This window comes from Lonchura striata, chromosome 1A (genome assembly GCF_050655825.1).
Source record: "Lonchura striata isolate lonStrDom1 chromosome 1A, ASM5065582v1, whole genome shotgun sequence".
Classification (NCBI taxonomy): Eukaryota; Metazoa; Chordata; class Aves; order Passeriformes; family Estrildidae; genus Lonchura; species Lonchura striata.
Genome location: NC_140741.1, coordinates 60,324,419 through 60,350,519, shown reverse-complemented (window position 1 = coordinate 60,350,519; position 26,101 = coordinate 60,324,419). Strand labels below are relative to the sequence as shown.

Sequence of the window (26,101 nt, the reverse complement as noted above, 5' to 3'; positions counted from 1 at the left end):
GTTGCTGTGCCTGGCCCCTTCTTTCTGTGGCTGGCTCACCCTTGGGAACTGATGTCCTTGGCCCATGCATGGAACTGGGGTTACCTGGGCATGCGGAAACCTGGCTATGAGGAAACAGGGAGGTGTGGATAGAGGAGGAGAGAGAAAACAAAACAAAACAAAACAAAAAACCCTAACTGAAAGAAAGCCAAACAACAACAACAAAAAAAAAAAAAAAAAAACAAACAAACAAAAAAAAAAAAAACAACAAGAAAAAGAAAAACAAAACAAAACACCAACACAAAAAAAAAAAACAAAAAACAAAAAAACCAGCAGAAGAGAGGCAGACGCCCAATTTCTCTGCTGGCTGTCTCCAAAATATTTTGTGTTTTTGTTTTCAACCACTGGGGCACGCCTTTCCCTCAGGACTTGTAGGGAAGCCTGGGTGCCCTGAAACTCCCCTGGCACAGCATACACGTGCTGTATCCACCCCATGCCCATGGCAGTGACACCATCTGGTTCTGGCATTCCTTGCTCCCACTGGGCCTCCAAGGCACAGGGCCAGGGCCCCAGATCGGCGTCACTGCTGCCCTGTCCTGACCTGTCTCCTCCCTGGTGCACAGGTGGCTTCAGTGTGCTGCCCACCACAGCACGGAGGCCATGGGACACGTGAGCCATGGAGACTGGATTTGACAGCAGGACTGTCTGTGAAGCCACGGCTCCAAAATGCCATAAAGGAATGGAAAGGAATCCCAAATCCTCATCAAATCTGAGGAAAAAAGGAGATGCCCTCAATCCTGGGTAACTATCAGGATATCCAGAAAGATTAAAGGTGCAATTGTAATATCTAGCATGATTGTTTTCAAAGCACCCACTGTAAAAAATCACCTCTACTCAGCACTGTAAGGAAAGCTGGTCTCATTTTTCTCTTCAGACACCATATTAGACCTTGACTCCTCTGACCTGTGCTTGCTAGCACCCTTGCTCTGTCAGGAAACCCAGCCTGAGAAACTCGCTCGTGCCTTCTAACCACCATGCTTACTGCATTACTTGCCATGCTGCCTCTTTATTCATTAATCCTTCCCCTCCCAGTTTTCTCTTCCTCCCATTTTTTTTTTTCTTGTCAAAGCAAGGAGTTTTTAATAGCTAAAGAACGAAAACACCTCCCACGCCTTGCCTTAAAAAAGCTAACTCTCTGTCTTACTCACTCTTTTAGATTTCCAAACCTTTCCTGCTAGCTTAGATGTTTCATTTGAGGCACTGGTTCCTCAAATACTAGCATGTGAGTAGAACTTTAATGAACTATGTAGCTCCAATGGCCTTGAGAGGATAATCCATGTAAATAAATAAATCAGATGTGGAATGGACACCATGGCCTTTTGCAGGGAGGGAAAAGTTTTCTGATTTACATTGTGATTTGATTGGAAAAATGAGATATTATGAAGGACTTTATTCCAGATGGAGAGTATCTCCCTTGCAAAAAATTTTAACAGTAGTCTTGAAGTTTTTCAGGGTGCTAAGGTCAATACAGATGGATTGATTAAATAATCTTTGGAGGCTTCCTCTAACTCTGCTTATTCTGATTCCCTATGGTGAAATGGAGCAAAAGATAAATTGAAGCAAGGAACAATTGCTTTTTCTTTCAAATTTCCATGAGTGAAACCAAAGTGCAATGTGGTTTAACTGTATTGTTTCAAATAATTTTGTTTTTTGCTTTAAAACATACTAAACGTATCTTTGACTCCAAGATCACCGGAATCTGTGTGAAGTACTCTTTGCACAGATTAATTTTAGGGCCTCTAATTTTTTCATTACCAAAACAGAATGTCTCCTGCTGTCTTTGTGCTGATTCCAGTAACAAGGATCCCCTGTGCTGTAGATTGGCATCTGTGACAATGACTCCAAAGACCCAACCTTACAGTGTGTGGAAACAAGGGCTATTTTGAACTATCAATCCAGCCATGGGTATGTGGAGCTTAGCACAGTTTACTCTGTTCCTGGACTTAGGTTTGTACACTGCATTGTGTTCCATTCTGCTGGAGTGAAATTCCTAGCAACACCCAATTAAAACAAGCACTGAATATTTACTCCCCATCACTGCCACTGCTTTGACTGCAGTGTAAACGCACCACTAATGACTTGGCTGATGGGAGGGGAAAATGATGTGTCAGAGCCAAGTACAGAACTAGGAATTTGGGCCACCAGCCAGCTGGTTAGATCACAGTGTGTGCCTCTAATGAAACACATTGATTTGTGACTCTTACAATAACATTTTTAGGAAATCACTTCACTGGGTATTTATTTGTGTGTTGGAACAGCCTGGTCAGGTTGGAAAACTAAAGCAGACAACACTGTTTACAGAACAAGAGTAAAATTTTAAGAATGAGATTAATTAATAATTGGAATAACTTTTCTAAGGATGTGATGGATTCTCCATCATATTCTACTGCACAGTCAATACCAGATTGTTGTATAAAATATGTGCTATAACTCTGGTAGGAGTTCTGTGTATCACTAGAAGTGATTATCCAAAGTTATTTGGGTTCTGTTACACCTGAGAGGAGATTATGTTGTTGCAATTGTTCCTCTTGATGATAAAAAACACCAGGAGCCTGTGGTAGTCATTGAGTCTGGGTGTTTGTGATTCTGAGTAGTAACAGACTGAGATCTTGTCAGTGGTAGATTTAAAAGTAGCAACAATTTTCATGGAGGGGACTACCAAATTACAAAGGCTCATTCTGCAGAAGTGGGTGCTCTGCCAATCTAGTGGCTGATATAATGTGCTGTGATGATTTAGCAAGCTCAGAAAGAATTAAACCATCAATAAAATTACAGACTTGGTACATTTCAAAGCATCTGCTCAGATCTCATGGAATTTCTTGGCTAGTACATGTTCAGTCAGACAGAAAGCCATGGGAGTGAATTCATGATCACCTTGTATCCCACTGGATGCCTCAGAAGCGCAGATGGGAATAGAGAGCAGTGGATAAGGTAAGCATTTATCTGCTTGGAGTTTTGTACAAACCTTTTCTGGACTGGCACCTCTTTAATATCCTTATAGATTTGTGCATAAATTTGTGGTTCTCTTGTCTGCTTGCAGTTTATGGTTAGCTAAATTACACAAATACTATTTTTTTTTTCTGTGTGCTCTTCTGAACACATCCTAGAGTTTAAGTCCTCTGTGAAAAGCAACGCCCTTACCTTATATATAATATATAGTCTTATATTTCCTATCCAGAAATTAAGACACCTAGAATCTCCAGTGAGTCCTCAAAGTCTTTGTTGCTGCATCTGATTTTTCCCTTTTCATGTCTGCTTTCTGTGTGGATTTTGAGAGTCTGATAACCATAAAGATTAGGAAAAAAATCCAGCCAACTAAGACTTGTTTCAAGAAAAACAAAAAAAATAGTTAGGTCCAAACTGACTGGTTTGTCCATCTTTAAGATGCATTTACTTATCCAGTTCAATCTTTATTTATGCCACAGTCTCAGTGTCTAGCAATGTAAGCTGATCATCTTAAAAACAGAATTCACCTTTAAATGTGCTTAGATTAGAAAAAAATATGCCTGGTGAGGTCATTTTCAGAGCAAGAGTTAATGCATCATGCAAACAGCTAAATAAAGGTTACAATCTGAGTGGAATTATTCAGAGCTCAGGGAGAAATCTGGCATTTGCAGTCTGTCACTGGGTTTGAGAAGTCTGGCTCTCTCCATGTCACTGTCACTCGGGAGACATCCTGCTTTCTGTGCAGCAGTGAGGGAGGGGACTGCGGCTCCGAGTGATCTCCCTGTAAAAACAGCAAAAACAGGAGCGGTGGGAAGTGTCATGTGCAAGGAATGTGTGGAATGAGGGGTGAGTATGAGCCTGTCTTTGTCCAGTTTTCACAGAGCAACTCTAAGGGTGTAAATAGCAACCCTTCCTCCTCTCCTTTCCTCTTCGGGTCAGCTGAAGAGCCAGTGTCAGGACTGCAAATGGTCCCTGATATCCCTGGAGCATTGCTGCATGGGGGGCTATGGGGAGTCATGTGCCTCTTGAGACCCACCAGATAAATATTGCAAGTCTTGGGGCCTATCTGGCAAGGTCTCCTTGATCTTCTTTTCCACCAACATCTCTGGGAGTTGAATTTGTCACTTTGGGGCAGGATACACCCAAGCCAGGATATAGATGGTGATAGAGCCATGATAAAAATGCATCACTTGTCAACGCCCAGGATATTTTAGAGTTGGCAATCTCCACAGTGGTGCTGTGCGACAATTTTGGGGGGGTTTGCATTTTGTTTCCTTGTTTTGTTTCTATAAGTCAAGCATTTGGCTGATTGCACAGGAAATCAACTGCTCTGGGCATTCACTTCAATGGACGAATTTTAAACGAGACACCAGGGACTGGCTGCTGCTGAGTTCAAAGAAAAAGAGACATCCAAAAACTCTAGCCAGAGCCAAATTATGGTGGGAAATATCAGATACAAAGAGCAGAAAACTGAAGGCACAGCAGGGTGAAAGACTGATACAGCTTGATTTTCCTGTCTATAATAGGTCAGACTGAGGTGAGGTTAACATGGAAAATTAAAAAAAAAAAAAAAACAAAAAACAACCAACCAACCAACCAAGATCTAAACCAAAACCAGATAAAATCCCCATAATTTTGCAAAAGGGAGTTTGTTGAACATCAGGAAAGATTCTCAGGAAACAGGATGTTGGTGTTCTATGAGTTGTATGCAATAATCTGGGGAAATTTAATGTGATACTTGACAAAATATTGTGAAAAGTGTTAGAAAGAATAGTTTCATGCAGGGCAGAAGGTGAGCAAAAGCTCAGCTTCTGCAATTATCCCTCTTTTTTTTCTTTTTCCAGTGATTTCAAGTGTTCCCAGGCTCAGATAATTCCAAGAGACGGACCTACACCCCATTTAAGAATAAAGGTAAAGAGTTTGTGCTCACAAAAATGTTAAAAAAAAAAAAAAAAAAAAGAAGGCTATGGGGGGGGAAGGATTTTCAAGGGAAGGAATAGAAGTCTAAACTTCAGTGTCGCTTCCCCCAGCATACACGTGAGCAGCAGAGACTCCTGAGAAGACTAGACAAAGATTGCCATCTTCTGGAAGGATAAATATCTGCCATTATTCAGAATACTAAATCTGCTATAAGCATGTTTTTTAAACCATAGCATATTTCTGATAACTTTATTTTCCAACATGAATTATTATCCATATTAAACTAATTCAGTTTAATTTCATTGATATATATGACCAGCTTTAGAAACTGATAGAGAATCTTGAGTTTTAATGATAGTCTAACCAAACTTAAAATTAGGAAGGTGTTAAGGATTATCAGTAGAGCTGGACTTTATCTATTCTTGAGTTTGTAAACCAGACTTTTATTTATTTATTTATTTTAACTGAGCATTTAGAAGTTAAATTTAAGGTGTCCAGATGCGGAAAGACTAAAAAAAAAAAAAGAAAGAAAAAATCAATCACTCTCTTTTTAAATGGCATCAGCTGTTGTTCTACCTACTTGAGTAAATTAAGTACATCTGTTTCAAACAGAACCTTTTTATTAATCAAAATCCTTCAGGAAGTCCATGGAGTACAAGGACATTTAGCATTGCTTTCAGTTAGTCCGTCTTAGAAACGCTTATATATATTAGAGGAGTTTATGCAGTGATGGGGATTAAAATAACCACAGAGCTACTGCCCATTCTGCTCAGGGCAGGAAGGGTCAGGAGCCCAGGATAGCACAGCCCATGTGCTGGACCGTGAATTTCTCCTTCTGCTGTCGTGCTGTGTGGGGCTGTCACAGGCTGTACCGTCACCCAGAGCTATTCCAGCAACTGCCTCCAGCCTCTTGGCTCTGCTGTTGGACACGGGGGATAAGGATGGATGTACCACTCGTTTCCTCTGTCTTGGCAGAGCAGCATGCAGGGAATCTGCCTTGTTCCCTCCCAGTGGTGGTGCAAGCTTCACCCACTTGGCACTGGGCAAAGTGCTTGTGGGGAAGACAGGATGTGTCTTCCTTTGGGATGTTCCCCTGCCATGCAGTTTGATTCAGTGAAGCACTGCTCCATGGCATCTAGTACATTCTCATGAGAGGTAATGTTGTTCTTACTTTTCATACGTTTGATACCACACAGGTATTTTGAGAACCTTTAAACTTTCAGGACAGGAGCTCAGAGGTGACTCTGTGTGAATGTGAATCTCTGTCTCTTCTTACTAGGTTCGCAAATTCACCAATGTGAACCAGCTGGGATTCCCAGTGACCTTCACATTTTGGTAAAAGCTGCCACTACAAGTGACACTGACAATCTATTTTATTCTTCTATGCTTTGACTATTGGCTTGACTTGCTGCTGTTTCAAATACCTCCTTAGTGGAAGTGATGTCATGATGTCTGCCTGCCACTCAGCAGCTCTTCTTTTGGCATCAAAATTTCCAGTGCCCATGGGAAGAGCTGTATTGGTATCCCTTCAGGGACTGAAATCCCCAGTCCTCAGAGCAGATGCAGTTGCATAAACTTTCCTCCCCCCCATTATTTTTTTTTATTCTGCCCTTTCTGCAACTATCAGGTGTGGCCAGGAAGACATCCTAGGGCTAGGATGCTTTTAGTCTTTGCCATTCTGCTGAGACAGTGCACAGTGCAAGGGGTGACCTGACACCAAAGGTGCTGGCAGTTTCCCAGCTAAGGTCACTCCTCCCCTGTAGTACTGGCCAAAGCTGCCATCTTCCTCCATACAAGCTCCCAGATAGCTACCACATGGGGGTGGCTGGAATCTTTTGGTGTTTTAAAGAAACTTTCTACTCAGTTAATACAGGTCACTCTTCTGCACTTAATCCCAGCCTGCCGCACCAATCGCTTCCCATATAATCTCCCAGAACAGCTGTGCTGTGATTGCATTGTGGATTACAAAATGACCATTTTCCACAAAACAGCTGCTGATCAGAAGGATAGCATTTAATAATCACTGGCGAGGACAAGGAGGAGAGGACCAGACAAAGGAGGAAGGGATTTTGCTGCAGTTGAGTTTCTTGGAGGATACAGAGATGAACAAAACAGCAGACAAAGCGTGAGTTCCACTTCTGTGCTGTTCATCCAAATTAACAGGACTTCAAAGACTTGCTACTAAGGTAAATTCAGCTATCATTCCTTTTGGAGCTATCTAGATATTATGCTAGGTTGCTATCAGTGAGTGCTTGGCTTTTGTGAAGGGGAGCTTTTCTAACAATGTTTTCAGGAAGTAGTTCAGATTTGCTTCTCATTCCGTATGTCTTCTGCATCCTTGATCCACTTCCTACTTCTGACTCATTTGTTTCTTATATTTTTTATGTCTTTTCCTTAACACTCTTCCTGAAATTATACGGCCTTTCAACTACTGTCATAAATCAACTGGAGAGAATATTTTTCCCACTACTGAAGATTTAAATTAGAAAGATGATTTTTGTAAATATTGTGAGTGGATTTTTTTGTTAAATAAAAGCCTTAGCAACCCAAAACCTGATGACAGAAAATCTTATAATTAAGCATTGATGAAAAACTGAAAAACTTTTTGTGCTGAAGGTTTCAATTTTCAGGTAAAAAGCTGTGGTTTTGAGAAGAGCAATTTTGTCTGCAACTTCCTTTCCAGTCATAAGCCAAATTTTCCACCAAAAAAACCTTTCAGTGAGAAGTTTGCCACTAATCTTAGCCAGAAACTCTTCCTAGTACGTGTCTTTTCTGCGAAAATGATGATATTGAACATGCCTTCAAATCACAAAAGCCATGAATTATGGCATCACTGAGACATTACCATCTCCAGGGTGCAGAAAGAAATGTCCTGGTAAAGAGACAAAAGAAGCCAGAGTATGAAACAACACAAGAAAATTTCACGACCCAAGTATTTTCTTGCTTTTAGTGAGGGTTTTCAGGGTCAGCACTGCTTTCTCAGTGTTGGTTTTCAAGAGGAGCTTCTGCACTCTCTTTGTTGACCTTGTTTCCAAGCTTGCTGGGTAGCAAAAAAAAAATGATTCTAACTGCACCACTTTTATCTGTGGTGCAGTCACAGACAATGCAAAGCTGGGTCTTGTATTGTTTATTTATAATGATGTCCACAGAATGGTCTTTCTCACTCGTTCAGCATTGGGTGAGTCAGCTGAAGTAAGTGAAGAGGACCCACAGCAGGCAGCGTCTGTGCAAACTGAATCTATTCATGGGTAAATAGATTTTCAGAGTCATAAATAGGAAAGGGTGGGAGTATCTGGATGAAGTTGTGCCAAACATAGGGAGTGCCACGTAGGAAGAGACATGCATTGATTGCATGAAAGTTGATGTGTGGGTAAATGACATCTAATCAATCTATGGAGTGATATTTTGGGGTTCTCAGGAGTCAGTGCAGGGTTTTGCAGGAACCCTAAAGTCTTCATCTTCCATCTGAGTGAGAAAGTCCCTGGTTCACAAACTGCTTTCTGAATTACTTTAAATGATGAGGTGAAATCAGTAAGAATGTTTGTTGCAACATTCACCCTTATAGGGAAAAAAACTTTGGTACTTTGTGTGAAAGCAAAGATACTGCCATCCCACCACCCTACCGAATTTCTGATGTGCAGATGAGCGCTCAGGAGGAAAGTGCTGCTCTGTGGCTCGTACTTAAGCTATCAGGTCTGGATAGCTGGGTGCTCTCCCTGAGCCGGTCACTGCTTTGATGTGTGACCTTCAGCGATATGGGAACATTTTCCTGCCTTGTCCTACTGAGAAATCACTATACTCTCTGCCTCTCTAGGTACAGTAATGAGCTGCTTGAAAAGTGTTTTGGGACACTTGGCAGCAAGATTTCTCATTTAGTTGGAGAGAGCATCCATTGTATCTCATGTAAAGGCAACACATGATATTCAGGGAAGTTGGTTAACAGTTTTTCCCTGTCATCCCTGAGATGGATTAATGTGATGTTCCTTGTGTTTTGCTCATGTGCTCACACACCTCAATGCACTAAGTTCTGCTGTGTCACCCTCTCTTCCACAGTACAGATATTCAGCACACTTTGTAATGTTAAAGCTGAACAGGTCCAGTGCCCTGAGTGCCAGAGTGTTCATAACCCCTCCCCAGAGCTGCATGCTGGGAAAAGGTGGGATTCATAAGGCTATGTGGGACAAGTGGCTGGTGTGATGGTCTCTCCTATTTGTGTGTTGTAGATGGAGCTGCTGAAGGGACTGCCATTGCACCGCACTTTCCTGGCTGTCATCCTGAACCTGCTGGCTCTCACCCTCTCCACCACAGCCTTGCTGGGCAGCTACTGGTGCACTGGGACCCAAAAAGTACCCAAGCCTTTGTGTGGGAAGAGCAAAGCCTCCCAGTGCGTGGGTGTCCCCATGCCATCTGATGCAGATGCGAGCAATGTTTCATCTGAGGACACAGTGCATTACAGCTGGGAGACTGGAGATGATCGCTTTGCCTTCAGATACTTCCACACAGGGATGTGGCTTTCCTGTGAAGAGAGCATGGAAGGGCCAGGTAGTGTGTTGCTCAGGCAGCCACAACATATTGCCTCGTATTTCAAACTCCACAGAAGTTTGAAACTGAAAGGTAGAATGCTGAGAACATGTGGAAGAAAATTATTCTTCCTTTTCCTAGATGGTATCAGCCCTGTGCACTGGTGTGGTTATTATATTTCTGTCTTTCACTGGAATGTTCACAGAGCAGGGAAATGGAGAGTGGTTGTCTCCAGTGTGCCCTTTGATCTGCAATAGGGCCTGTGGAGTGCAAGTGATGATGATGGCGGCAGTGACTTTATGATGGCACTGTTCATCCTGTTGGGAATTTCCATGAGCCTCCTTTCCCTTTCCCCATATCTCCATTCCTATACACAGTTTACTTCATGCTCTTCAGGGTAAATTTGTGCATATTCTCTCAGAAATTTAAGTGCAGTGATTTTATGCAGATGTTAATTTTTAGCTATTGATGTGAGGACTACAATAGTTGGTGTTCTCAAATCATCAAACTGAGTAGTTTTGTGTTATTATACAGAGACTGGGCTTTTCTTAAAAAAAACCCCAAATAAATAAAATAGAGAAAGGGAATTACTACCTTATAGATACAAAGAAAACCTGGAGGATCTGAACCCAAATGAAACTAAAGCTAGGAGGTGAATTGACCTAAGGATTAGAGCTGCAATATTGTACTTCCTTTTAGTTTTTGTGATACTGTGACAGGTTCATTAGTGATTTTTGACCATGTGGGACTAGCACTGTAAATCCTGAAATGCCAGGACTGGTTGTGCAACCTTTACAAGAATCCTTTGGTGCTTCCCTTCACCCTTGACATGTTCCTGCCCAGACCTGCTCAAGTCCTTTTGCTGAAACCTGTGCCATGCCAGCACAGGTGGGTGCTCTGCAGTGCTCAGATGCCCTTTACTGCCTGGCACACACATCAAGGATCAGAACTAATCCAGAAGGTGGCCAACACAGAGATCTGTACCTAAAAATAGAGTGATGAAAGTCACTTTCATCAGGGCCATTCCCCTGAGCCCACCACCCTCCCTTCAGCTCTGCCCAAGTACAAACATCTCAACTTCTTTAACCAAGCCATGCTTCCAGTATAGTATTTTTCCTCTCTGTTTCTGTAAGTTTGAAAATAAATAACTGGTGAAGAAAAGAAGACAGAAGGAGGGGTTGGAGCAGAAGGGAATGTACTTGAAATTCACATGTCCTAACAAGTGGGCTGCTTTTTGTTATGAACATTTTCAGAAGGGCTGTGGAAGGAGATTAGTTTATTTAGGACTAGTTTGGATTGGATTGTGTTTCCATGATGCTTGTGGGAATGAAACTACATCCCTCGACTGATTTCTCTAAACAACTTTTCTGTCCACTGGGCAGTCCTGGAATAACCCCAGTGCCTGAAGGAACAGAGAAAGTATGTAACATCTGGATCGCAGCAGAACACGGGATAGAGCACGGGATAGAAGCACAGTCAGTCTCATTCTCCTGCTTCCTGTAAATCAAGCACAACCCACCCACTACTGTGCATCTTTGAAACAACTGTGTAGACAATAAAAACAACAAAGAAGGGACTACTCTGAACAAGAGGAGTTTGAGTTGAGCTGGAGAAAGGATTTAATTTTCAGGCTAATCGCAGGATCAGTTTAGATGAGCCATTACTGAATATTCTCATTAAAGTTCTAGGTGAAGTAGCAAATTGCAAGTTAATGAGAACTGCAGATGGCACTAAACCGGGTAGCATCCTGAGAGCCATGGATGACAGAAGTAGCACAGGAGATTTGGAAAGATTAGAACTGAGGATAGAAATTAAGAAAATTAGATTCTTACATGAAGCGAAAAAGTCTGGGAGAAAATACTGTGCCAAGTGGAGGAGAGGACCCTCAAATGCAGTAATGCAGTATGCAGGGACAGAGACTGACAGATAATAATGATGGACCCTCAGCTGAGACAGTAGTTTGCCAAAGCAAATATTAACAAAATTTGTTGAAATAGCATGCCTAAAATGTGAGGACCAAGGACCATATTTTTGTATGAGTTTGCCATAGAAGGGGAACTTGCATCTCTGTCACAAAATATTTCACTTGGGAAGTTCTTTTTTTTTTTTTTTTTTTTTTTGCTTTCTTTGAGAAGCAGTGCTAGAAATGGTCTTCTGAGATGAGAGTGTGTGGGAATTCAGCAGAAGTGATGGATCTGCAGTCTGTTACAAGCTACACCCTTAATAGACCTGATCATCATTAATGTTGTGAATGAATAGCAACAGATCTTTTATATTCAGCAGAGGCTAGTAAGATTTACAAATTGCTGAAGCTTTTTTTTTCCTGAAAAGGTAATTTCTAGTTTTGCAGGCAAATCTTGCCTTCCCATCCTTTGCCTCAGTGAAGGTCTGGAAAGATAGAAAAAGATTGGAAGTGAGATGGTCTGATGGGTAGATTCAAGGATGTCTGGAAGAGAGTGAGATGAAGAGATTTTCTTTTCCCCTATGTTCCCTGCATTGTTTTATAAACTACAAGCTTTGGTTTTGTGTTTCAGAAGAGAAATGCCGCAGCTTCATTGAGCTTTCACCACCAGCAGAGAGAGGTAAGAGCAAATCCCTGTATTTCACTGTAGCTGTACAGTGCACCTTCTAGGGACAGGGGACCTGCAGAATTTTGCCTGTGTGGGGACAGCAGGTTGGGTCCTCAAAGAGCCAGGTATGAAATCCTGTCCTCGTGGCTGCTAAAAGACAAAAGATTTCCTCCCAGATGTTCGCATAAACTTCTGCCATTTGTGAAGTCAGTGCTAGAAACCTCATATTTCCTCTAGTATGAAGTGGGATTTGTCTCATGTAAATTGCCTGGTCTGGGGTTGTCATCTTGCTGTAGTAAAGGGGAAGAGGATGGATGCAGCCTCTGGGCAGTTCCTCCCACACAGGCTACCTGTTAACTCAGTGCTTCAGTTTTGGGGTCTAATATGATTCCAGAAGATGAACCACCTCTTACTTTGTGGTAAGTGAGCAGGACATCTGAAAGTTATGCTTTTGAGGTGAAGTCCCTGCCTCATTAAATACAAAACTGGGTAGGAGAGATCACCCCTCCCGTCATTGTGACATGTCTCAAATCACCCTCTGGATAGCTTCAGTATACTTTGATGTAAGTGTACATATGCTATGGAGATTCTACTTAATGAAGGCTTTTCAGTTGCTGTGGGCTTGCTAAGTATTCCCTGAGATGAAGGCTGGAGGCAAGTCATTTCAGATGTTCATATATGAAGGGAAAGGCCTGGGGTGCAGAGCCTGTGACAGCATTCAAACCCTGAAAGCAAGGGTGTAATAAATTCTGGGAATTTGAAAGTGCCATTTTCACCCCTTCCTGCACAAAGTATCATCTTAACATGACTGGTGCAGATGTCATGGTATGGTGGGTTAGCACTGCACATGGGGGTGTGACTGCTGACTGTGGGATGGGCTGAATGAGCTGGGTGTGTGCAGAGCAGCTCCACAATACACAGGCGACATTATAAAACCAAATTACACATCATCAGCCTGGCCTCTCAAGGAAAATGATGCAGAGGTCTCTGTGTATGTGTGGTCCCTGTTACCTCCAGAATAATTTTGACAGGCTGACCTTTAATGAAATATTCTCCTTGATGGTGCTGCAGCAAGTAAGCCAGCTCCTTTAAACAGGGAATGCAGCTCATCTATTTCTGCTAAAGAGCTGAGTGACTCTATGGCACTAATGATGTTGAGTATTCAAGTCAGTGCCACATTAATTAGGGTTTTCTTCACACTCCTTTTCCCTAGCTGAATGTCTCCTCTACAGCCATTAATAGCTGCTAACAGTGGTGTTCACAGTGCTGCTTCATTTGTCAGATTAATGTTTCTTCCTCAGTGAATCCTTTGCTTTTCCGCAGCCCAGCATTACAGAGTGCCTTTCTTCATTCTCCTTCAGTTCTTACTGCGCAGCTGTAGAACTCAGCTCAGCTGTGGACTGTGGTATCACTTAAATCCCACTCGAAATCCCAGCATGAAAGTACCTGCACCCTGTTCAAGAAGCAGGGTGAGCAGTCAGTGTTACTGCCCTGGATGGATATCAACCCCAAGGAACGTACTTTCATTGTAATTGGGGTTTCAGTGAGAAATACAGGCTTGCAAGAGGCTTCCTGAATTCCAGAGGTCATGTCCCAGACAGTCATGGATGCACCATATAGTTCTTAAATAGCTGAGTCCCATTTAAAAAGTTGTTTGCTTTCATTGTTGTCATTAGAGCTTGGATGTGTCTGTGGCTAATTCATGACCATTAGATTTTATGCTAATAGTCAACAGCTTCCCCTGTCTTTTTCTCTTTGCTTTTCTCCTTGCTGTTTATGAATAATGCTGGCTTGTTTACAGAGGGCATTTTAGATCCCCCCAGCTCTGCCATGCTAGAGGAGCCAAGTCCTCCTCTGTGACATGCACTCTGTCCTCTATAGGATCCATTGATCCCTTGCTCATAGGCTGGGGAGATTGCTTTGGGTGTTTATTGTTTTCCTTCATTCCCTTTTATCCAAAGGACTTTCTTTCGGGATTGGGTTGAGAGAAGGGAGTACTCTTGAACATGGTTTAATCCTGTGTTCCTGGCAGGAATCCTGTGGCTGTCACTGGGATCAGAGATGCTGTACATCAGCTTGCTGCTCATCAGCTTCATCCTCCTGATGGTGGAAATTCTGCATACTGGAAATCCTGTCTGTGGGATGAAACTCAATGCCTTTGCTGCCGTATCCTCAGTGCTGTCAGGTAAGTGTATTACTGTAATCTTGGAATCTCAGCACTGGAGAGCCTGCTTTTCCACTCAAGGCTGAAGTATGCTGCTCTGGCTCCTGCTGTAACTTCTTTGCTTTGTCCTTTGTGTCCAGGTCTCCTTGGGATGGTGGCACACATGATGTACACTCAAGTCTTCCAGGCAACAGTTAATCTGGGACCAGAGGACTGGAGACCTCACACATGGGACTATGGCTGGGCATTCTAGTATGTGAGCTCTGAAGCCATCTTCATCCCCCCCAGCCTTTAGAGCTTCACCCATGCCACCCACTTCCTCCTCCTTTCTTGACCTTCTGTGTGTTCCAAAGACAGGTGTACCATGGTTCTCCTACTACTAATCTCCTGTCTTTGCCTCACCCTCTTTTAATAAATGGTGGATGAGGTACTTAAATTAATAGCTACCAAAGGACTGGGAAAACAATGGGGTCACACCTAAACAATTGCCTTCAGCCTTGCTGACTAATTAGGCTTGCCCCTCTGCTGGTTTGCCCTGTTTGGTCTCAACTCTTCCCTGTGTGCAGAGGTCAGTGTCACATTTGTAATGATGCTCTCAAACACACCTTGTTTTTCTGCAATTTTAATAATTGCATGCTGGTTTGGCATCTTCATTAACCAATATTGGGCCAAAAGGCCTATTCCTGCAACACCAAGCCTAGACATGTGCCTAAAGATGTGGGCACAGCTAAGCCCCCAACCAGCAGTCACACTATCTTCTCCAGCACTGGCTCAGCCATATAATGGCAGCTGCACTGGAGGCCAAGGTCACCTTAAGATCGTACTACATGCAGGAAGGAGGGAAAGCAGGGAATAAACCACAGGGTCACTTGTGAGCCAGGAAGAGGAGCTGTGAAAAGCAAGTGGCTCACTGTGCCTTTCTCTAAAGGATTAAGCAGCCAAGCACAGTGGACATGACATACCTGACCTGAAAAACAGTTGGATGAGCCTTGCAGGTGCCCATGGAAAGCACAGGTTCCATTTGCAATGCTGTATTGATGATGACCATGTCGATTCTCAAACACACCAGTGCTGTGTGCCACCCGTGGACATCAAATGCCAGGATGGCAATTTGGTTATGCTCATGTAGACAAGCCTGATGTGCAGTAAGATACTGAGCAGCCCAGCAGCACAGAACTTGCTTCCAAGCTGTGCTCTCCTGCTCTGACCAGTTACAGATGTTCCTTCTGCCTTTTCCCATGTCACTCCCTACCCTGTCATGGGGATGACCAATATTTATCCCACTAAGAACTGTAAAGCTATGAGCCTTAGTCACTCTAGTTCATGTCTGTGCCCAATGGGTTCTGCCTGGCAAATCAGGGAGAATTGGGGTGTGTCATGGTGTTCCTTACCCTACATGGCTTTTCACAGCATGTGCTTCTTCTGTGTGTCTCTGGCAGCATGGCCTGGGCCTCCTTTACCTGCTGCATGGCCTCTGCTGTCACCACTCTCAATACCTACACCAAGACAATACTGGAGTTCAAAAGGAATCACATCAAGGGATATGATGGGACCCTCAAGGATCACCCTCAGCATCATCAGTGCTTCATACAGCAAATAAGCAGCTACTATGAGCCCAAAGGCAAGGCCTTCCATTCAGTGTCTGAGGGAGTCAACTTCTACACTGATCTGCAGCAGAAAATACTACAGCGGGAACCAGAGCTGGACCTGGATGAAGTCTTGGGCCAGACAATCGGGGAGGATTGCTGTTAGGGATGAGTGTACAGGGATAGAGCTCTTGTTCCTCCCAAACCCCACAGCTCTGGCACCACTATTAGCAGGTTTTGGGGAACTCTTCCAGTCTCTACAGGGAGTGAGGAGGCAGGCATTGGGTCAGGACAACTAGAGTAGGAGTTTGGGGGTTCTCCCTGGTTATATACAGTGTGATGGGTGCCCTCATCTGACAAGGGTGAAACTGGAGGGACATGCTGGTGCCAGCTGTCTCCAAGCACTTTCAGAGTTGATTCAGATGTCCTAATCCCAGTATTGCACTGGGGAACAGATAGTCAGCACCACCCAGGTGGCAAACTGCACTGCTGGGTGGTGTCACATTGACCTTCCACCAACACCTCCACTTCACTGCTATGGTGAAGGCCATCAGTGTTCATATTGATCAGCTGTCACCCTCTCTGAACATCCTTAATTTCCAGGCCCAAACTCTCCTCTCTGCCCCCAGATTGAATGTCCTGCTGCAGTAGGAATAGGGGGTAGCTTTCAGACAATTCTCTCCTCCTCTTTCCTATCTGTAATAACTCCCACATGTTCTCTCCATTCTGAGGTACTTTGCTGTCTGTGTCTTTTTACTGTTTCTTTGCAACCTTTAAGAATTTGGCAGGACTTTTGTTTCTTATGTTAATTCTATTCATCTGCTCCTTTTTTTCCATTGTAAAAATATTGCAAACAACCCCTAAATCAAAACCCCAAGCAAACTCATCATCTTTCAAAGGTGAAACACTGGTTTACATGACACACGATGCTGTACACAGTATTTATTTTGTTTCACTGCAGTTCAAATACATTTTTCCAACAATATACAGACAGACTCTTTATTCACAGTGGGGGTGGGGTGGGGGTGTGGGCAGGGTGAATTCACATTAGGGAGGAGCTAACACCACTGCTCTTGAATATCAGTTCTCTCAGGAAGAATCTCAGAAGAGTAACTACTTAGGTAACAGCCGATGCACCTTTCCCAGCAAGGTGGTGGCTGGACAGGAGGGAAGAAGCGCTCCTGTTTAATCCCTCATACGTTACTGGTCCTCACACTTTCAGTCCTATTATGCAGCTCTATTAACTGACATTAGCTCTATTATAAACACTAAACCCTGTCTGGAGGAAAATGCCAGGCCTACAGCCATTGCTACAGTTGTGCTAATATATACAAAGCTATTTACACAAAAATACCATTAAACATATACAAACTGTTCACAGCTCTGACATTAGGAGATCAGGGCCCAAAGACCAGCCTTGGGGCTTGCAGCTAAACCTGAAGGGCTATCCTGGAAGCTTTATATAGAAATGTGGGATGATGGAAAGGGTAATACAGCAAAGAGAGGTGTCAAGGGCCCAGGAGACCAAACCTATGGCTAATATGCCCATCTGGAAGGAGGGTCAAAGTCTGCTGTCACCTCATAACTCATGGGGAAATGTGGGGAGGCTGGAAGGGCACATGCTAGATAGAAAAGTCCTTTGCAATCCTCATCTCAACCTGGCTCTGTTTAATGTCAAAGGCCAGGCTTAGAATGGCATACTAGGAAAGGAGTTCCTATATTGTTGCCCTAAACTGTGGGGAACTACCGAGGCACCAAAGTGGTTCCCTTCTATATGGTGTTTATTACTACAAGAAAATTCATACAGATGCTCCTCAAATGCAACAGAGCATGATGTCATGCTCTGGGACACAGAGTGGGACACTCCTAACACACTGTGAACAAATGTGTCCCAGGGGTAGCTTGCTCCTCCTGGAGCTGCACATAGGCCTGGACTGGCACGGGAATGGCAATATTGAGCTCAGAACAGGGTTAAAATGCACAGAAAAGCTTTCTAGTTCTGTCTCTGTCTAAACCTCTAAACCCTGGAGCAGCAGCATAAGAATTAGCTTTTCTGTGACAAGACTGAGTAACCTTTACAGTGGCAGCCAGGATCTGCTGGACCTCTTATCACAAGGGTGCTAAAAGGGGCCTCTACCCATTGGACTGCAGTGTGATGTTACAGTGACAATGTGGGTTCATACAAACCTTAAGGATGGAGAGAAATAAGCTGTGAACGCTTCACTTCTACATCACCCACATATGCCTGAACTTGGTGTCCTGAACTTGGAACTGGGAAAGAAAGACACAAGTGCAAGGGACTGGCAAATGCTGTGGAGACCATCTTTCTCTAGATCAATAATTCAGCCAGAGAACTATCTCTGTAGTTTGTTTGTGAGTCTGGCAACAGCATGGAAAAGAGAGCTGAGAGCACAGGAGAAGTCATAGATAAGACTAAACCTGCAGGAGCCAGAGGCTTCTCTTCAAAAATAAACAGATTAAGGGTGTCCTTTAGCCACAGCACTTGCTTTGACTCATCATGGCCCACTCCAGGCACAGAGCTTGTTAGACTGCTTGGGAACACTGTTTGGACATAAAAAGGTGTGTCCTAAATCTCATTCATAAATTAAACATACAAAAAATATACATACATTGTATAAATTAACACACATATATATAAAGCATGATTTTATATATATATGTATATAAACTCTAAATTCACATTTCTGTGTTACCTGCAAGGAAGCATGCAAGAACAGCATACAGAGAGGGAGCTGCTGAACAAGGTTTCTCTGGTACAGAACAGGTCTGTCTAGGACAAACCTGCCTCCAGCAGCATTCCCCAGACAGCTGAAGAAAGGGGAAGTGCCTTTAGACATTCCCTCTATACAGCCGTTTTCCTCAAGATACACAGAGCAGCTTCCTGTATTCCCAATACAGGCCACAGGTCCAACCAACATCTGAGGAACCACCAGGTTACAACTGAAGAAGGAAAGGCAAACAAATGTTAAAGCCAAAATCCATTATCATCCAGTCTGGTAAAATAGTAGTTTGCAAGTCAGCAACAGAATCTGGGCACCACTATATGGAGAACCCCTGCTTGCCCATGTCAAAACAAATTATTCAGTCCCCACTCTCTGATCCCTCTGCAAGTCTCTCAGTCTCTTATGATCATCATTCCTGCTTCTTTCTAAGATCCTGTGTTGTGTTCAACTGCCTAAGTATATCTTTGCTTCACAATCTGTTCATCTTATGCCCAAAGGGGCAGCCAGTCATCTTGCAGTCATTTTGCCTCCCACCAGTCTCTTTCCATCCCAAAGAGCACCTTAACCGTGTCTGTAGGGAAGAGATCTGATGTTTTCAAAGGCCTGGATTTCATGAGGGATTCCTGCACGATCTCACCTTCTGAGGAAAGTCGGCAAACTTCATCCGGGCAAGAAATCGTCTCACTTCTCCGCGGCTGATTTTTGGAGTCCTGCTGTCCTTTAACCACACCATTCGACCTTGACTCATCATGGCCCACTTCAGGCTCAGCTTGCTGACTGAGAGAAATCCTGGCTGTTTTTCAGATGTTGCAGTTGTTGTCACAGTGATGTGAAATGCATCCTTTTGGAGATCATTAATTCCAACTGGTCCATCAGAAAAAGGCAAGAAAACAGTGGTGAGGAGTGAATGATTACGTTTCTTCCAAAAGAAATCTTATAGCCCTTACTCAGTCAAAACATCCACTAGACTGATAGTGTATTCAGTCTGACTTTACAATTCCATGTACCTTAGTTGATAAGGGAAAATTATTTTAACATTTTTCCATGGAAAGAAACTGAAATATATATCAGAAATGGAAGTGTTTGGTTCCAGGTTATGCTTCTGGGCTTGATATAGGATATGAACATATTTCAAGAATACAGCTGGCTCTCAGCTTTCCTTCCCACACCTGTTAATAGCTACTCTTTACCTCTATAACACGAGAAATTTGTAAAGCAATGGCAAGTTGGGTGACTCCAGTCACTGCAGAACGATCTGTACAGTCCTCAGAAATCCTGGTTCCTTAAAAAAACCCTGTAACAATAGTATTCTATTTGTTCTTGCCTGAACTGTGTTTTTGATACAAGTCCAATTAGATGTTATTACTATGCAGCAGTTTTTCTATGCTTCCTGGCCTACTTCCCTTAGCTCTGGATGAACGGATCTTTTATCCCACACTCCCAGGCACAAGAGGCTGGTTATTTGCTGAACTGCTTTAGAAAGAGCACGGAAATTGAACAGAGACTGTGCAATCTTGTATAGATGTTAAATCCAGATTTACTTTTCCCTGAAAACACACTTATATATTTTGGATTCCCCCTTACTAAAAGAAGGAGGGAGAAGTACAACAGCTCCTATCCCAAAGAGCAAGAGATGGCCAACAAAAGCAGAAGTGTATCTGAGGTGACAGAGAAAAGTTTTTATAGTGATTTTTTTATGCGCTTCATTGAATTAAAAATAGCTCCATGGAAAGCAACACAACTTGTCTGGTGTAAAACATGCATTAAATCAAACTGAAACCTTTCATTGATTAAAGATGTAAGAAACTTTTATTTGCTTTTATTTGGATCTTTTATTTGCAAAGTAGGGGGTGGACAGGATGTTTCTTAAGAAGGAAGATGAATCTTATTTCCTATTGTTGTGCTATGTGTGGTGGACCTTAAGTGCTACCTTTAAAGGCACAACTACAGCCCATTGTTTCTCACAGCTACTTCTCTCTCTGTATTTCTAGCCTAGGTAGTTTTTCCTCCATTTTTACTCACCTGCTGAAGCAATGACTTTGTCTGTTGCATTGGTGAGGTCCAAAAGGACTGTAGGAAAAACAGGATGGAGGAGATAGAGGTGGTGCAGCCCTGGGCGCTCAGGTCTGGGACCAGGTTGCTGTTGGAATGAAAGACACAAAAACATAACAACTGCTAGCAAAGGGGAGTCTTTCTGTAAAAAAAAAAAAAAATTAAAGTTTTCTCACACTGTGTGTTTTTACATGGATCAAAGAATGAAAAACTGTGGTTTTACAAAGATTAAATCCTGAAATCCTTTTTTCCCTAAAACAGAATTTGCTCTACAACTTCTCTTTGGTAAGGTTGAAATCTAGCTCTGTCATATGCAGCTACATGGGCAAAGCTACAGTCTGGCATGTAGCTGTACAATCTGGCAGTCTGACATTTTAGTCTCCATGCCAAACTGTGTGCCTGTATGGACAGAAGGTGCACCCTGGGCTGGGAACAAATCTGCAGTTACAACTCCTCAGTGCTGCATGAAAAAATGAAATTCACAAATTTTGGGGTTTGTGGACGCAAAATTTCTGTCAACAAAGCTTTACAATTAAGAATTTGCACATAAAAACTCCTCTGTGTTCAGGCTCAGAGAAGTCAGAATGTCAGAGATGACAGCCTTCTTATATGTTAGGTTCAAGTTCAATGACAAAAGGAGTAAGAGACAGAGACTGCATGTGCTTCACAGAGAAACCTCAAAGTGAGGAAAAGATGTGTGCTCACCAGACTTCGTAACACAGGCTGCGTTTCATCAGCCCAGAAGAGAAAAACAGACTTCTTGTCCAAAGTCATGACTGAGAGTGCATCGAGTTGTTGCCTTTGCCATGGAAGTTCCTGGTTCCAAACAGGGAGGCCAGATTTGCCATCTACCACCACCACCTCAAGGCAGGGAGAGATTAAGCATTAATGTATGTCAAAGAGTGGGTATGCAGAGCCCCCTTGCAGAGGTATGGCCTGTGCTGTTCCCTTTCATGTCTGTGGCCACACTCTAATGAGTGGTCGCCAAAGAGATGGGAAAAGCAAAAGGACCAGAGAATGTTTGTCTCTTTTTACCCAACCTTCCCCACTCCTGTGCTGCCACTGCCGTCCCTGCCTTCACCTGTTTTACCTTTTTGTTCCCATCTCCAGTCTGTGCTTGCAGCATGAAGTCCAGAGTTTGGTCAGCACCAAAGTAACCTGGTACAGGCTGGCTGTAAATTTGGAAAAAGAAACACTCAGCCCCATGATAGAAAAAAACCTCATTTCATATGGAGGAAGAACAGATGCCTTTATCCTCCATTCTGCCTCTTAAACTGGCAGGATTTATCATGCTAAATAAGGTCTTTCATTTACTCAGACATATTCTGACTGTTAGGAATCATTTGTTGGTGGATCAGAAAAGTGAAAAATGGTAAAGCGGCCCATAGTGCTTGTCAGCCATTCTTCAGAATAGTCTGTGTGGGGGGCATCACTTGATGGGCTGTGCAGACATCTGTTTATCTCTCTGTTCACTACTCTATCATTCTTTCCTTTGCATGAGAACCTCTACTATTGTTGCTATAATTATATGAAAATACCCAGCCCTTCCAAAATGCATTGGCACATTTGGCCTCCTGCAGAAAGTGGATTTCCTAGGCTGCCTTAGCTGTGTGAAATGGATTTTAACAAACTCAACATTAATGTCAGCCCATGATTCCTTGTGTTCTTACTGCTGGCAGGTTTACAAGCCTTTTTATGACCTTAAGCAGGTTAAATGAAGTCCCTTCTCGTCCTCTCACTCCTGGGTGACATAACACATTAATATCTCTCATTATAAATGTTTTCTAACCATATTCCTTGCTTTTCGCTTTCTGAGCCTTGCTTCTTGTCTTCCTTCAATTCACCACAGCTAGATGCACAATTCTAAATAAGCACAATTGAGTCCACAAAATTCACAGAACAAGAGATTTTATGGCAAGGCAGGATCAGAGTATATCCCCTCTCCTCTTATTTATGACAGATTTCTGTATTTCACCCAATTAACCAAGTATCAGAAGGCTGGCTTTGCCTCATCTTTAATGAGATGAATTCATCACTTCTCATGACAGTCAGTTCTAATGATTAATTTCACCCAAAGAAACATTCTGCATCTTCATTTTCCTGAACATAAATGGCTTTTGCTCCAAGGCACTTGTTCTTGCTATGCCTGTTAGCTTCTATTTCTTACACATGCTTATGAACTCACCTCTCAGGCTTCTCTTTGATCATATAAACTCAATAATTTATATCTTCCATGCCAAAGCATTTTTTCCAGACCTTCTCCCAGTTTATTTCCATCTTCCCCTTTAAAACATGCATGACAGAATGGTTCCTGAACAGTAATACCGCAGCACCACAGTGCCTTGACTTTATACTTACAACATCAAACATCATCATTTCCTTTACACCTTTGGCAACCAGGTGCTGCTTTCAAGGCAGTATCGTGAGGCACTCCTATAGCTCAAAAGCTCTCCAGTAGCAAAAGGAAATAGCAGGCAATTCTATCCTATGACCGCAAACTCAAAACATCTCCTAAGGTGCCTCTTCTCATGGTCCCTTATGGGTTACAGTCAGTGGCAGATCCCACAAACTGAATGCACACAAGTTTAAGTACATCGGATGCTACCAATCAAGCGAAAAATCCCCTGGGCACTTTCTCAAATGAACCAGAAGGCTAGTAATTATTCTGCCCAACAGTAATCCCCCCAGCAACCTGCCATTAATCCTCTCTCATCTGAAACATCCATTTACAACACAATTTGCAACTGCTTACTCAATTTCATGGTCCCTGAACTTCACCCTTGTTTTATGACTACTGATTCTCCTTTATGGTTTTCCAGGGATCTTATCAAAAGCTATCTGGAAATGCAGCACATCTGCAGCAGCTATGTTGGATTTCTCAGAAATTATTCCCACAGGTCTGGACTCAGTCTGACTGGATGAAGTGGTGTGCTTGGAGCAGGTTTACCCAGGAAAAGGGGTGCTCACAGCTGGCTTTGTAAGCTTTTTCTAACAAGGAATTGAGTCTGTTAGACTCTGTGGCAACATCCCTGACCTGAATTTGTCCCCAAGCCTGTGATGCTTAAGTAGAACTTAAGTTTTAAAAAAATCCCAATAAATCTCTTAATTAAATGCTTGTCCACTATACATTCAGTGTAGTAAATTTTGTCTTTCTTAACTCTGAGAAAACAGACAGTCCAGGATTTGAACACAGTGGCCTAGAACAAGAATTGCTTTCATTATTTTTCAATTATTATCCTCTACATTTATTGTACTCTGCCCCTTGGGAGGTCAGGGAATGGGAAAAAGCAGCAGTTTTGAATACTAGCTGCCCAGAGATGTTGTGAAGTCTCCGTCCTTGGAGATATTTAAAACCTGACAGCACACAGCCCTGAATAATTTGCTCTAGCTTGTCTAGAGTCTGCTTGAGCAGTTAGGTGGGATTAGGAAATACTCAGAGGTGCATTCCAACCTCAACCATACTGGTAAAGAAGTTTTCAACCCTTCTTGATCTGTGTATTCCAATTTATTACTGCATCCATTTAGAAATTTCTTGTGTATAACTGATTCTACAGCACCTGTGGAGTGGCTTTGCTTAGTCAGTACACACCCTTTAAACTCGATGCCAGACACATTCAGAAGTCTGCAGACTGTGGACTCAAAACACTTCTAGTCCATTTCCTTTCCCTATAGCATGATCAACTAGCCATAACTCATTCCTAAAGTCATGGCTTATGTCACCCATCAGTTCTCAAGAATGTGGACATAACCTGAATATCAAAGATAGCTGAACACATTTTTTTTTTTTTATCCCTTAATGAGGTTCCAATGCCTTCTTCCTGTTTATGCTCTTGACAGCTGGGTAACACAGAGCTGAGAGATGCTCTCTTTATTCTCAATATTAGAGCAAGCAATTGTTTCCCATGTAATTTCCCTCAATTGTGCCCAAATGCCCTTTGCAAATATTTAATACTGGGCAAGCTGAAATTGCTGGTTATTACCAACCCACAAGATCTGGAAAATTACTTAAGTTCAATGTGTGAAATTAGAGGATGAGCAGTATTATTTTAAGGTTTACATTTAGTATAGATGGTGTGCTGACTGTCATCATAATGTAATTTTCAACTTTCAAGGAACATTAAGGTTTCTGGGCCATAGTCATTCACCTGCTGTAAATTCTTAACATTGCTAATGTAACTCATCCTCTCCACTGAAGCCCTGGACAGCAAGTGGGCTTAATGACACATCAGCAATCCACTGAATTCCAATGTCTCATCCTTCCCACTACTTCAATGTTGGGTATCTGAATCAAGCCCCTTATTTGTGATCACTCATAAGCACACCGCTCAAATTCCCAGTCTTCTGTTCCTTGCTCCCCATGCCCTTCTCACTTGGCTCAACAACATGCACCTCCAGTACTTAGATTCCTCTTCAGACTTGGAGAATTACTGTCAATTGCTTTCTAAGGAACACATGTGCTTAGAACTGAAAGTTGGGAAATGGAACAGGAAGAAATAGTACAGAAAAATGTTCCCAGCAAGTAACCTGCTGATATTCTGCAGCTCCAGGGTCCAGCGGCGCTCCAGGTCCTGTCCCCTCAGCAGAATCAAGCTCTCTTTGGTTGTGATGAGCAGGTTGCTGCAGTTTGTGTCAGGTGTCTTCACTGTCTGCAGAAAGTCAACACCCCCACTGGGACAAATGGAAAACAGAGAAGATCAAAGTTTGTATCTGTAAATCTCAGCACTAGCTGCCTGTCCACATGGCAATTCCTACAAAAGATGTGAACTATACTTGGCGAAGTCCATTTTTTCCCCAGTGATGTGGGTTCCTCAGTTAAGTAAGCTAAATTCAAATGTGGAGTCTTCTGAATATCATGAGTTACTATAAAAAGCATGAAGTTTGCGAGTTCACATTTGCTCCCTCCCTTTATTCCTATCAAGGCCTGTCCCACAGTTTGGCAGTAAAGAATGAGCTGAGAAATCCAGGCCCACACAGACCGAGCTCCCCAAAGAGACTCCATTAGCTGGGAACACCTCTATTTTTCCCTTCAGCAGTGCATACAGGGCTGAAGAAAGGAACAAGGAGAATCTAAGGACTCCCTTTTATTATACTCTGCACTTCTATGGCTAGGACAACCAGAGGACAGGGAGGAAATTACAGGTTCCCCACAGTATTCCCCAGTTATTAACTGGACAATAAAGAGAAGGACAGTATTGAAGTAGAAGCAACCACTTCTAGGAGCACTAATAAGTGCCTACCCTTCCCTTCCTCTCCCAGAAGGAGCAAGTCCATCTTCTACCTGTAAATGTCAATGAGCTCTGACAGGTTGACAGATCTGCGCTTTTCCCACTCTGGCTCCTCCTGCTGCAGCATTGCAGGAAAGTTGTCCCGGTTTCTAGCTTGGGTAAAGATATCCCTCAGGGCAACTGCTTGAATATTACCTGCCAGGAAGAGTAAAGATGAAGAGTCCTGACTGCAAAAGATAACCCAGTAGAACAGAGGGTAATTGGGACCACTGCAGTTGTGGTAGAAGGCAATGAAATGCTCAGAGCTGGAACTTCCCTGGCATGATGTGCCTTT

The 26,101-nt window shown here is 42.8% G+C and overlaps 2 protein-coding genes across 6 annotated transcripts in view; one reads left to right on the top strand and one right to left on the bottom strand.

Annotated features, from left to right (window-relative positions):
- Positions 1-273: 273 nt before the first annotated feature.
- Positions 274-16,733, top strand: GSG1 (germ cell associated 1). Of its 4 annotated transcripts, none has more exons than XM_085569815.1 (8): positions 2,903-2,970; positions 4,830-4,896; positions 6,897-7,091; positions 9,129-9,447; positions 11,961-12,008; positions 14,029-14,181; positions 14,301-14,412; positions 15,600-16,733. In XM_085569815.1, exons 4-8 carry the CDS (start codon positions 9,129-9,131, stop codon positions 15,910-15,912), a joined length of 945 nt encoding a protein of 314 aa, XP_085425941.1. In that variant the 5' UTR covers positions 2,903-2,970; positions 4,830-4,896; positions 6,897-7,091; the 3' UTR covers positions 15,913-16,733. The 4 variants fall into 4 exon arrangements, with proteins under 4 accessions (XP_085425939.1, XP_085425941.1, XP_085425940.1 ...); XM_031507338.3 differs by lacking the exon at positions 2,903-2,970 and adding an exon at positions 2,983-3,831; XM_085569813.1 differs by lacking the exon at positions 6,897-7,091 and having other exon boundaries at positions 274-2,970.
- The window catches only part of FAM234B (family with sequence similarity 234 member B), a 21,923-nt gene continuing 12,495 nt past the window's right edge, over positions 16,674-26,101 (bottom strand). Inside the window, exons 7-13 of one of the 2 annotated variants that reach the window (XM_021552693.4) lie at positions 25,821-25,962; positions 25,067-25,210; positions 21,633-21,714; positions 21,248-21,403; positions 20,513-20,630; positions 19,128-19,354; positions 16,674-18,707 (exon numbers count right to left, since the gene is read on the bottom strand). In XM_021552693.4, coding sequence (XP_021408368.1) covers positions 18,702-18,707; positions 19,128-19,354; positions 20,513-20,630; positions 21,248-21,403; positions 21,633-21,714; positions 25,067-25,210; positions 25,821-25,962 — 875 coding nt within the window. In that variant the 3' untranslated portion in view covers positions 16,674-18,701. Of the gene's footprint in view, positions 19,355-20,512; positions 20,631-21,247; positions 21,404-21,632; positions 21,715-25,066; positions 25,211-25,820; positions 25,963-26,101 lie in introns of both variants that reach the window. The other variant, XM_085569812.1, reaches the window with a different exon arrangement.